We start from the raw sequence: 13,021 nt of genomic DNA on the forward strand, positions 1-13,021 counted from the left end.
TATACCCAAGCAGCATATAATAAACAAAACCGTACATAATAATAATATTAATAATAATAATAATAATAATAATAATAATAATAATAATAATAATAATAATAAACCTTAAATAATACAAAAGAAAATACATTACATTCAGGGGGTCAGTCCATATAAGCTAACAAAAGTTTAGAGAGCTTTGAGGCACCTTTTGTTTTTACCTGTTTTATGGATTTATATAAAATGTTGAAATCATTTTTAAATGCTTTGAAAGAAGGAGAAACTTTAATAAATTTACATTTGTGAATATACAATTTTGCTACAATCAACAAATTAGTACACAGAAATTAAATTTCTTTGTTTTTATAAAAATAATCACAATGTGATATTCAAGCGCAGGTACATTTTTTTTGTCATCAACCACTGATACAATCTGTCCCAAAAAGATTTGACAATAGATCAACTATATATAAAAAAGATGTTCCTGAGATTCAATATCCTTTAAGCAGAAAATACAAGCATTACTGTCTAAATTAAATCTTATTCTAAGAAATTCATTACATGGATGAATGTCATTAATTGTTTTGAAATGTACTTCTTTCATTTTAGGTAACAAGGGAAATGCTGGTATCGTTTTCTATCTTCAGTAGTGTCCGCTTTAGAAAATTTCTAAGATAAAATTGTCTTTTAACAGGAAGAGGAAAATATTATTTTGTCAGTAGTGATCTTAAGACCTTTTTGTTACATTTAATATCCAGAAATTAATAATTATCAATAAACAAATCAACCAGTGTAGGTATTACAGACGAGTATTGCACTATCCTTTAACTAAATTCCTCAAGCAAGACACTCTATTAGTAGTGAGGCAGTTATCCATCTCGCTGTTTTTAATTGACGTTAGTTCAAATGAATGAAACATTAACATTTTATATTTAAATTAGTAAACATTTTATTTTAAAACATACATAAACATACAGATATTTTACTATTACTAGTAATATCATAGTAATATGTAGGTATTATTATATAGTTTATTTCAGTTCACTTTAAATGTCTTGAAATGGATTCAGAAATATATACGTAATCACCCAAACTGTTAAATATATAATTTCTATCATAGAATGTAAAACAATACACAATGTAATGAACGCGTGTTTGCAGTTTCATAAAAAATAAGACCAGAAGACTGATATCATGAAACGTATACGTTTATTTGGTAACACTTTACAATAACAGCACATGAATAATGATGTATTAATACGTAAACTAAACATTACTTTAACTATGAATAAATGATGAGTTAAGTCGTGCGCTACTTTAACTTTAAAAGTAGCCATTTTTCACAGGTGAACTCATGTGTGAATAACGGCTACTTTAATTACTTGTTAGTACATGTTGTTAATTAATCTATTAATTAACATTTAAGTTTAAGCTAAATGTAACCAACATGAACTCATGAGCTGTGTACAATTATGTCATGACTTTACTTGGAGGGGCACATCACCATTAACTATGAACTCTTGTGTTTAAACTGTTCTTGTTGATGTTGACAAAACACTTTTCTATTGCTACTCAGTGTAAGCACACCATAGATATACACTAGATATCGTACGGACCCTGACATATCTATGGCCGAAGATGGCCAGTCCTCCACTGCACCTTGGTCCCACATTCATTTCAAAGGAGCGCTACCCTGAACTAAAATGGCGGCTCTATTGACGCATTCCTTCCAATAGACAACAATAGCGTAGGCGACATTTAATGTAAAAATCTATGTAAACTCACTAAATAGATGTGCATAAGGAGTTCATAAGTAGTTTAGAAAGGGTTAATGATGATGTACCCCTCCAAGTAAAGCCATGATATAATTACACATTAACATATCATCATGATGGTTAAATTAAGCATAAACCAATGTGGTAAATAATGCATTAATTAACAAACCAGCATGTACTAACAAGTTTTTTTAACGTAGCCTGTTCACACATGAACTCACGTGACACATATAGTTAAAGTTAGTCCATGATTAGTGCATACAATAACTCATCATCAGTAGTCCATAATAAAATAATGCTTAGTTTACATATTAACACATCATTATCCATGTACTGTTATTGTAAAGTGTTAGCGTTTATTTTATGACCAGATGTGAAGGAACTCCGTTCTACACGATTAATACTGTTAATTATTACTATTAGGCAATGTTTTTTATTTTTTTAGTTTTTATTGCAATAACAACAGGCAATTACAACAAATAGATATACAAACGGATAGAAGATAAGTACAAGCAATACAACTATTACTTTTTTTGCAACGAGAAATGAAACAATTTTTATGAAATATAATAAAGGTAAAGCAAAAGAAAGACAATGAGAAGGAAAAAGAAACTGATTTTTTTATAAATAAATAAATAAATAAATAAATAAATGAGGGCACAAGAAAAAATAAAACTAATTAATGCAGAATATTAAATAAAGCACATTTTATAAGTTTTAAATGCTTTCTTGTTACAAGACTCCGTGATGGTTTTTAAGTTCATTTCCAATTCTCGTTAAAGAAAATGGCTTACATTGAGTATATTTACATTCGTGTATAAAAAACTTTCCAATAAATAAAATTAGGTTAATACAAAAAGTTGAATTAAGGAATTGTTTTTCTTTAATATAAAACCCCAAATCAACAATCACCACGAACCTTTTGGACATATAGAGAATTCACACCAGACCAGAAAGATTTAACAAAGGGACATTCCCAAAACAAGTGAGCAACAGACTCAGAAGAAGTCTCACAGAAAGAGCAAGACACGTCAATGTCATTTTTGCAAAAATTGTTTGACTGGATAAAACTCATGAATAATTTTAAAAGATATTTATTTAACTTAATTTTTAAAAAATTCTGGGGGAGTTACCAAACATACAACCATTAATAAAATCAAAAGGGTTGCTTCAATAAGAAATATAAGAAGGATTTGAGATGACAAGGTCTAAAAATAAAGACCTGATTTTATGATTGGATTTTTTTAGTTGAGAAACAAATGGATCCAACAGCAGTAGAATCAGGACTAGGGGAACATACAGAAATCAATGAAATATTATTATTTCTAAAAAGCAATTCAAATCTCAGAGGAGATGGCCTTACAAACAATATTAAATATTTTTTTAGATATCGGCAGAGTAGCCTGTTTTACAGTAAAATCAGAATAAGTAAAAAAATACCATTTCTGTCAAATAACTGGTTCACTAATATCACTCGATTACTGAACCAGTTATTAAAAAAATAAAGATTTCCTCTTATCATTAGGCCATGTTAGTATGAGTATTCCTTCATTGTTTCCTTCCACAAAATGGCTTTTATTTTGTATAAGTGCATGTGCAGTAGTCGTGTCAAGCTTCCGCTAGGCGTCGCTCTCTTCACGCCCCTCTGAAAGAAACTCGACACTCTGATCACGTGGTATGACCGAGTAGGACGGCCATCTTCCCTAAAACACAAACAACAAGAGCGTACTAGACATCAACACGCAACGACCATTGGAGAGGGAGATAGAGCGCTAAAAACAGTCCAAACGGAACACGATTCTCGAGGAGGAGCACAGAACACCGACAGCTGCACATGCATCCAAAGTGAAGATCGTAGAGTTCGACGGGGCGACTGGACAGTACAACCGCATCGACAGCTCCAGAAAGACGGTCAGCAACTGTGTGTGTGCTGTCTCTCCTTCAATGTCTGAAGCTTTAATGGCAGATGGGTGTTGCGTTAAGTTTGATGCAAACTTGGGAGGGGAAGGGCAGCGTGTGTGTGCGAGCAGCAGACGCATATCAGTGTATGTGGAGCTTTAAGTGCTATAAGCGCTCGGTTATAAGCGCTCAGCATAAATGGTGTTGTTTGAAGTTGAAGGGGTTTGTATGTTTGGTAAGGCAGCTGTGGCCGTGGGTTGAAGGCCACGGGAAGCAGCGGAGTGGAGTTTGGAGGGGCGCCGCGTGCACATGCAGGGGGAGTGTGCTGGTGGTGCACGCGCATGCACACTCCCCCCTCCCCGTGCACGCGACGCCCCTCCAAATTCCACCAATCAGTCGAATAAACGACACCAGCCTGCTTTGGTCGCCGTTTTCGTTGAACAAGATGGTTGTTAAACACCAACATATCACCAGTGACAAAGCATGCGCCTTTTAGCGTACTTTGAGTTCAAAGACATGGCGAGTTTAAACAGGCTAATAATTACTGGTACGTAGTTATTAGCTCTAGTAATAGCCGAGTCGTTTATTTGAGTCGGATGTTTTCAAAGAATCGATTGAGCCAATTCACTAGTCGAACTAAACTCGTCAACAACTCACTGAATCGAGAACTGACAGATTTGTGTTTTATCGAGAATTTGATGCAACTGTGTTTGCAAGTAATTGAGAAATGATGAAAGGATGAATGCTGTGTCCAAGAACTTCTGGAAAGTTAATTATTCGCATTCAGTATAATTTTCTTACATTACATTCAGGTAGCTTTATTCTACAAGAATGTGCATTGGGTTTATGTTTGCTTTCGTGCAACATTTTATATTGCGTCTCAGGTTAATGTTAAATGTAACATTTTGTGGTATTTTGCACAGTTAAGTTTGATTTATTCACCTTATTCTCCGCGTACGAGTGGGCGCAGCCATTTGAATCATTTTGTCTCGAGACTTCCGGTCTCATTCACCTCCATTCATTTTTAGACGTTAAAAACAGCTCGTTTTGCTGCTTGGTGTTGCAAACTGATATTTTCTTATTATATTATTCTGCTTTGTCTGTATTGTCATGCAAACACTTGTTTGTAGAGTATGTAGTGTGACCGTTTTCTGCCGTTTATTATTCCTAATAATTTCTCCCAAAGACAGCTGAATCGGAAGTTCTAAAACAATCGCAAAAATGAGCGCACTTCCGCATTGAAGAATAAGGTCAATACTTCTGCGTCAAGTGATCGACGTGACGCATGGCGCCTATCTTGTGCGTTGTCGTGCATTTATACTTCTGCTCGCTGTTTCTGTTGCTCTGCAATAACACTTCCGAAGCTAGCTGACAGTGTGGTTTTTATATTCCTCTGTGTCGAGTTTCTTCGCTGCTGTTTTTTTCTGAATACTACCTTAATGTAGAAGTAGGTCAAACTCGCTCATTTTGAGGCGGCAACCGGGGGACGTGCAACAAATTTAATCATAAGGTGAACACAAAACAACTTTCCATCTGGAGCTCCTTCACAGGACTCGACACTTGTAAACACTCACTCTATCGGGCTTGTGCGGCTCTCGGTCCCGCCCACACTCGTCAGCGCTACCAAACCGACCAATCACAGTACTTGCGCTAAGCGTCGTTGCAACGTGTAGTTAATTTTTTTTAGAAGTGCACTTCAACGTTGGTGATGACCACGGTGAGGGCTGCGTGTCCACACAGGCTGCGCCTGAGAATACGCGTGCGCTTAACGCAGAAGTATAAATCAGCCTTTAAAGTGTTTTCACACCTACCTTATTTAGTTCAGTTGAATCGCACTGGAGTATGTTTCCCTCTTGGTGTGGTTAGTTTGGGCAGGTGTGAATGTAGCAATCGCACTCGAGTGCACACCAAAAGCAGACCAAAAAAAAAAAGTACTGCGCCTTTTTGGACTAATCCAGCTGCCGTAGTCCAATGTGCTGTGCATTATAGAAATTTGGAGGAAAAATATTTGTTGACAGCGCTTTACCAACAATTATAAACAGAGAGGGAGGGGAAAAACATTACCTGATGGACCGTTGATGATATTTCCGGAAGATGACCATGTTGTAGTTTAGCTAAATTGATTCACGCCTCCTTATAAAGTGACTTGCGATGTGCCTTCGCCATTTGCAATGCATTAAAAATATTGTTTTCCTGCCACAGCCGTGATTCATTCTCGAAATGTATAGTTTGTCTAAAGTGATGTAAACAAATTATGTAGTATACTGTGACCAGGGATCCAATCAGCCAGCGCAGTCGTCCCTCCGTAGTAAAAAGCAACACTTTTTGTCTGCCAGTTTGTTTCCCCCCGCGAGCAGTATAGGAAATGCATTCAGTAACATCTGGCCAATGAGTGATGTGGATTTTTCAGCAGAAAGTTTTATTATATAGCAGATTACTGTCAAAATTTTTAAAAAGGGATATAAGTTGACTGGTATTTAGGGCTTAGCGATATGGCAAAAATCCAATCTCGATAATTCTATTCCATATTGAATGATAATGACATATATTTCAATAAAAGTTGTTAATGCTTCCAGATTTAAAAAAATACCTCAACTATGACCGAAGCTACAAAAATTAGAGGCTCCATTAAATAGCACAACATTTTTAATATTTGGGGGCCGAAAATTCAATACATCTCGAATCTCTACATCTTGGTGGCCGAAAATTCGATATCAACACACTTTTAGATTCCCATTGTTGCACATTTCTGCTGTGGAATTGGTTCTTTAGTAATGAGTAAAAAAGTTTATTGTTATTGACATAAATTTTATGGCGATTCAATATAATACAATTTATTGGCCCAGTACTACTGGTAATGTAAATTGTATTCATTAGACGTGGCTTTGTATTTTGAATTTGACCATTCTTGATTCAAGACTGAAAAAAAAATGAACTGAAGCACATAAAATTGATATAAACAGCCTTATAAGTGAAACGTTTTCATAACATTGATTATTGTATGTTATCAGCACGTGAAACCCTGTTACAGATGGCCTGGTAATGACATTAGAAAATATGTTTCTGAAATCTAAGCTTAAACATCCCTTCAGAGTTAAACCGTTTGCCAATTGTTGACATTGTCTTATGATGAATCATGAGCTCTCTGAAGCATACTAATGTGTTCCTAATTGTGGTTGGAGTTACAGGTGTCTTCAGTTGTTTCTGAGTTGACATACATTCTCATGTAGTACTTTAAGAGCCAAACTCCCCCAGTGAATACTATTTATTCTCAGTGGTTTGTTCTGTTGCTTGGATATCTCTGTTGCTATGACATCTGTGGGTGCTTTTGATTAAACCCCAGGGATGTTTCATTTCCAACTCCTGTTTTCCTGCTTGCAATAACTCTTGTAGTTGTGCAGCGCAGATGTCAATAATCTAGAAAGGTTTATGCCTATATCAAGCTGCAAAAACATGCACGTTTGCCCTTTCCAAAATGTAGTGTTTTTTTGGCAAACCTTAAGTGAACTTTGCCACGAAAGAACAATCTCTGAGAGTAAGATAATACAGTGTGTTTCCTAAGACACAGTCTATTTTGGTTTCTTTGTGGTCATGTTTCTCAAAGTCGGTGTGAAACGGAAGTTGCAATAGTCTTTTCTTCCCTATTGTGATGTATATCTGAGTGAAATGGCTTCTTGAACAGGATAAAACGAAGGGCAGGACCTGGTTTGTCCATCCGGAATAGAGTGCGTTAGTGTTTGCCAACTTTTTTTGACCAGCGCTGGTTTCTGGATGTGTTTTTTTTTTTTTTTTTTCGATTAATTGTCTTTTTTGATGTTTTTTAAATTATTTGAGCCATGAAGCAAACAAACCAGCTATAAGGACAATCATAGCATTTCAAACGTTGGTTTGAAGCAAAGAAATGTTAGAATATTGACAAATAGACAAAGGTAAAAGACTGCATACTAAACACTTTTTAATACGGGGAAAAGTTACTCTGCATGATAAAAAAAAAATCTGACAATGCAATATTTTTGTTTTGCTACGATAAATATTGCGATATGAATATAATTTCGCTATTGTGCGATAAGTTGATTAATGTGACAGGCCTTTTAAAAACTCTCCTCTGTTTTATTGTATCATCTCTCAAGCCGCCTTTCCACTGCACACGACATCCCGACATGACTGTTGGAATACGCTCCCATGTGGAAGTCTCAGAGAATTTTCTGTTTTTTCGTGCACCATAGGAGAGAAGCTGATTCTCGCTGTGACATAGACCGCTAAAACTTTTGGAGGGAATGTGGAGATGGCGTGTAAAAATACTTTTAATAAAAAAAAATTATATATATTTAATTAAAACCCACTAATAATTCTTATCTTGCGCACATGGATCTGGAATACTTCACATCCGGTCGGCCAGTCGCATTTGCTCTAGTCCAGGGGTGTCAAACTCAGGCCCCGTTTACACTAATACATTTTAGTTTGAAAACACATGTGTTTTGCTACAGTTACGCTGTAACTCCACACTACCTCAGACTTTTCCATCCTTGAAAACTAAGCATTTTGTAAACGCTGAAGAGGCCGTTTTGGTTTTTAAATGGCTGCTGCTTCGTGTCAGTGTGGATGGTGGAAAACGGAGGCGTGGCTGCAGACAGTCGCGCTACCTGATTGGAGTTTTTCCCTCAATGTTCAGACTTCTCAATTTTGATATGGAAAACAAACTCCGGTCCCAAGGACACGTCTAGTAAATATTCATTTACATCACCCTGCAGGCTACGTTGTTTCTCTTTCTTAACAATAAAATGAAAACATGATATAAGGAACTGCCTATTTTCATTGACACCAGAAATGTTAAGGTGTCATGTAGTTTTATATTTATATGACCACTGTATACATATTTATAACAAAACGGAGACCATAACATAACTGCCTCTTTTCATTCTCATTAAAAATATGAAACATACCTTGTCTCTTTTGCTAAATATCAGTTTTAATAATCAATATTGGCCATTATAAAAGTCAAACATACGATAAGTTTATACAATATAGGAAAGGCAAGCAGTCAGTCAAATGTGCAGAATCAGTGTATGTGGTTATATAAAATAATACATTAACTTCTCTTTGTGCTCAGCCAAAACACGTTACCAGAGGACAAGTAATAGATTCAAAAGACCAAAGAGTCATTAGATAGAGACCAGTTGAATTAAATATCACGTTTAATAACTATAGTGAGATGAGATCCAGTGTGGATGTGAATCGTTTTTGTTCTAAAAGTTTCCACATATGGACATAATCAGGACTCCCTAAAGGCCCGTTTCCAATGAGTGGTACGGTACCCTTCGGTTTGGTACACTTTTATTGCCATTTCCACTGTCAAAAGGCATACCGAACCGAACCGTACCGTACCACTTTTTCGGCACCCTTTCGAAAGGGTACCAAAAGGCGGAGCTAGACGCACAGCTGAACGCTATTGGTTTACAGAGATACGTCATTCACTTGCGCAACAAGCCAGAATGAAAACAAAAAACCGCCATGTTTAAATTACACACACAGCCGAGACATTACAGCGGAATTATATATACATATAATAATGAGCCATGGTCGACCCGGGCTCAAACAAACCTTGTCCTCGTCTTGATGAACAGCCACAAAGCCATGGAGTAGAGCAGATTTACCCTGTGCCGCGTTGTTTTTTTTATGAGGCAGTCTGAAACGAGAGCGGTTTCACTTTCTTCCTCGCGCTCGCCACGTGTCTATATCTAAAATAACAAACTTCTTGAGCTGATGATAATAACGTGTGCTTGATTATTGATGTGCTTTTGAAACTCGATCCTGTCAGATACTGACAAACGCGAGAGTGAAGCGTGAAGAAACAAAGGAGAAGACGGAAAAAAAGGAGCACATTATTTTTCAGCAAACTTGAACAAAATGCCATGTATAACTAACTTATTATCTTCACCTTTTAGACTAATATGAACTGGGAATGATGGAATTACTCTCTAACAGAGGCTACATGTGCTGCTGAAGATTACAGACACAGATGAGAGGTTTACACTGACTGTAGGCTATATTTTGTGTTGTTTTTGAACCTAAATACAGACGAAATGTCTGCTATGTGTAGTTCTTCTGTAGTTGGTAACATATCGGAGACTGTAAGGGGCTGTATGTGTTTATATTTGTTCATTTATTTATTTAATATAGTTACAGATGTCATTGATCTGCAGTTATAATCAACTCATGTTCATAGAAAAGTTAGAAATAAACATTTCTACACAAGTATTTATGTGTGTAAAGCATCTGTTTTGTGAGAAGTGCTTCTCATATGATATGTGAGCGACCTGTACAGCATTTCCTCGAGCGAGAATGACGTCGACTGAAACTTTCTGTCATACACCACGCCCACCAAAATGGTACCCTTGTTAGTGAAAACGCAAGCCAGATAAAGGTGACCTGTACCGAACTGTATCGTACCAGTCAGTGGAAACGAGCCATAACTACTCTCCATTGGAAACGAATGACTTCTGGTCTGTTACTTGTTGTGTGGAGTAAAAAAGCGGCTTTGTTTTTATGGCTTATTTACAATTACCCTGTGAGAGTGCCCTCTGGCCTTTGTCGGAGATCTACTACTGATCACAGAGCCTTGAATCTCTGACAAGATCTACGTGAGAATCGCAGCTTTTGCTGCATTGCTATTTCGATTAACCGTGCAGCCTTAGAAATCAGTTTTTTTTTCCTATATTCCATTTTTTTCCATTTAAATGTTGGCATAAATGTTTAGCATTAAAAAAAAATCGATTACTTCAAAATGGAGTTTTGCACTTGACTGTCGCTCTCGCTTGTTATTTGGATTGTTGTGGTTTGCCTTTGCTGTGATGTCATGTGAGTGAGGTTCTGTTGTTCCAACAGTTTGATTTGCACTGATTATAATAATTCATATTTCAGTTAGCAGAATTTTCATGATGACTTCAAGGACAATATCTTAAAGAATTGTAAAAATTTTTTTATGTTTGCTTGTCTCATTTCATTGTACAGTACCACATGCTTTTTTTTAATGGATGTATTTGTAATGCATTCAACATATTTGTTAGATATACATACATACATTTAGGCTATAATAAAGAATGTTTTTGTGTGTGTGTGTTTCTTGTTTTTTCTGCTGCAGATAAAGGAGGGAGAGGGACTGTCGGCGTGAGGAGAGGGTCACCATCTGGGACCTGGTCCACACAGCATTGCCAGTATAACAGAAAGAGTTAGAAAGGCGCACACACAAATAGAGAAAGAGAAAAGCTTATCTGGGGTCATACCTGCTTCTGGCAGCTGTATAGTCAACAAGTTAGTCTCTTTTTTTGTTTGTCTATTTTTTGTTCTCTGCAGTCAATCGACTTTAGACGTCAGTATCAAAGCTGCAGTTTTGCAGTCCAGCAGGTATTATACATTTTAGAGGGTTTTCATTTATTTTTTTGATTTCCGTTAGTGTTTTATTTGTTTGTTTGTTTGTTTGTTTTCATTGGCTGTGAACAAGAGTGCGCTTAACCTGTCAGACCTTTTGTATTTTTGCTCTCTTGCACATACACACTATATAAGGCAGCTATAAACCATCTTCTCTCTTAAGTTGGCTACTCTAAAATACACATATACACACCTTTCAACCCTCTCACTCACACCCAGACCTGGTCCAGCCTATTCTTGCCTGCGCCACTCCCCTGGACAGGGTAAGAATGACATTTTTGAATGGCTGTGGTTGTATATAGGTGACGATAAATAGATATATTAATAAGTTTAAGTTCTTAATGTGTACTATTAAACAAAAGCATGCTTGCAGTGTATTGTAATGCTTATATACAGGTGTTTTGTTTGCAGAATTTCACCTCTGAGAAGGAAGGAAGAATATGACTGCTGAAACACTTAACTTTGGCCCAGAATGGTAAAATCCCTTTCTTTCTATGTCAGATCTTTGTTTTTCCTCCCTCCCCGTTCTTTTTTTTTTTCTACGTTTTTTTGTCAAATTTCAAACTGACATTGTTTTCACTGCACTGCATTCCGTGGTTTATCGTCTTTACTGATTTTATGAATTAATTTTTTGTTTTTAAATTGTTAAATGTAGAAGCAGCAATGTAGTACTTTAACCTGTTCTTTTTACATGCATTTTTAAATTTCTCTTATTAGAACCTAATTACAATAAAAACCTAAATATCATCTTTTGATAGGATGTACTTTTAGAATAAAATGATGTCCATATATGTGGACTCGTGGTCCGAATTTATATAAAACACTTTTTCCTGACTTCCTTTTAATGCATATTTGACATAGAATTTTTTTTTTCAACTTGCTTTGACTATCAGAGAGTAAAAAACTTTTTTTTTTTTTTAATTTTAGACAGTTAAAAATAGTGTTTGGGACATTTCATATGCTGCAAAACAGTTGCAGGATGACACTGTGTCTGTAACAAAATATTAAACATTCAAAGTATTTTAAATAGCCACTTAAGAGCTAAAATGTGCTGTCCACATATGTGGACACTCAAGCCCTAGGAGTTTAAAGGGCACCTATGATGAAAATCATCTTTTGTAAGCTGTTTGGACAGAACTGTGTGGAGGTATAGTGTGTTCACAGTCATATTGGGGTTATATAAGAACAGTAAGTCTCTCTTAATTTTTTTTTCCTGATGTTAAAATAGGATCCAAATTTGTATCGACATTGCGTTTAAAAAAAAAAAAGAAGCAAAAAGGCTTGAATTAACTCCAAAACAAATACATCAAATAACCACAGTAAAGTTCGTACTGTACTATTATTTCTCACAAACATTATGTGAGATCTACTTCATGTCTGTCACTGTGCTGTTTATCTGACGCAGCTGAGGTGGAGGTTGAGGCACATTCTGAAAGGCACGTGGGAATGGTGGGCGGGGAGAACTAGCATTAAAGGCACAAGCAATAAAAACAGCTACATTGTGTTCAGAGCAGAAAATTCCAAAATTTTAAAAGGTATAATAAATAATCTGATGGGTGTTTTGAGCTGAAACTTTACAGACACATTCTGGAGATACAAAATACTTATCTTACATCTAGAAAAGGGGTGAAATAGGTGCCATTTATCTTTTAAAGGTTATGGGCTATTATAGGTAAAGTGACAAAAGACTTTTTGCCACATTGTTGTACAACATACAGCTCTGTTGTCAGTGTTTTTGTTTTCTTTTAAAGAAATGTAATAGTTTTTTTTGTGACTGTAAAATGAAACCATTTATAATGGTAAAAAAATTGCTTAATTTCTATAGTTTTTTGGGGAAGAAATTACAGGTAAAAACAAACAAAAAACATAAATATACATAAAATGATAAATTAGCCGCAGCATTGTAAAATACACAAAATGATCAAAAACATTTACAAAAA

At 35.8% G+C, this 13,021-nt stretch overlaps 1 protein-coding gene across 6 annotated transcripts in view; it reads left to right on the forward strand.

Moving 5' to 3' along the window:
• Nucleotides 1–3,441: 3,441 nt before the first annotated feature.
• The window catches only part of gigyf1a (GRB10 interacting GYF protein 1a), a 54,119-nt gene continuing 44,539 nt past the window's right edge, over nucleotides 3,442–13,021 (forward strand). For 4 of the 6 annotated variants that reach the window (XM_056461223.1, XM_056461224.1, XM_056461227.1 and 1 more), the window contains exons 1-3: nucleotides 3,442–3,665; nucleotides 10,795–11,344; nucleotides 11,493–11,556. In XM_056461223.1, coding sequence (XP_056317198.1) covers nucleotides 11,522–11,556 — 35 coding nt within the window. In that variant the 5' untranslated portion in view covers nucleotides 3,442–3,665; nucleotides 10,795–11,344; nucleotides 11,493–11,521. The remainder of the gene's footprint in view (nucleotides 3,666–10,794; nucleotides 11,345–11,492; nucleotides 11,557–13,021) is intronic. The other 2 variants (XM_056461226.1, XM_056461228.1) reach the window with 1 other exon arrangement.

This window comes from Danio aesculapii, chromosome 7 (assembly GCF_903798145.1).
Source record: "Danio aesculapii chromosome 7, fDanAes4.1, whole genome shotgun sequence".
Taxonomy (NCBI): Eukaryota; Metazoa; Chordata; class Actinopteri; order Cypriniformes; family Danionidae; genus Danio; species Danio aesculapii.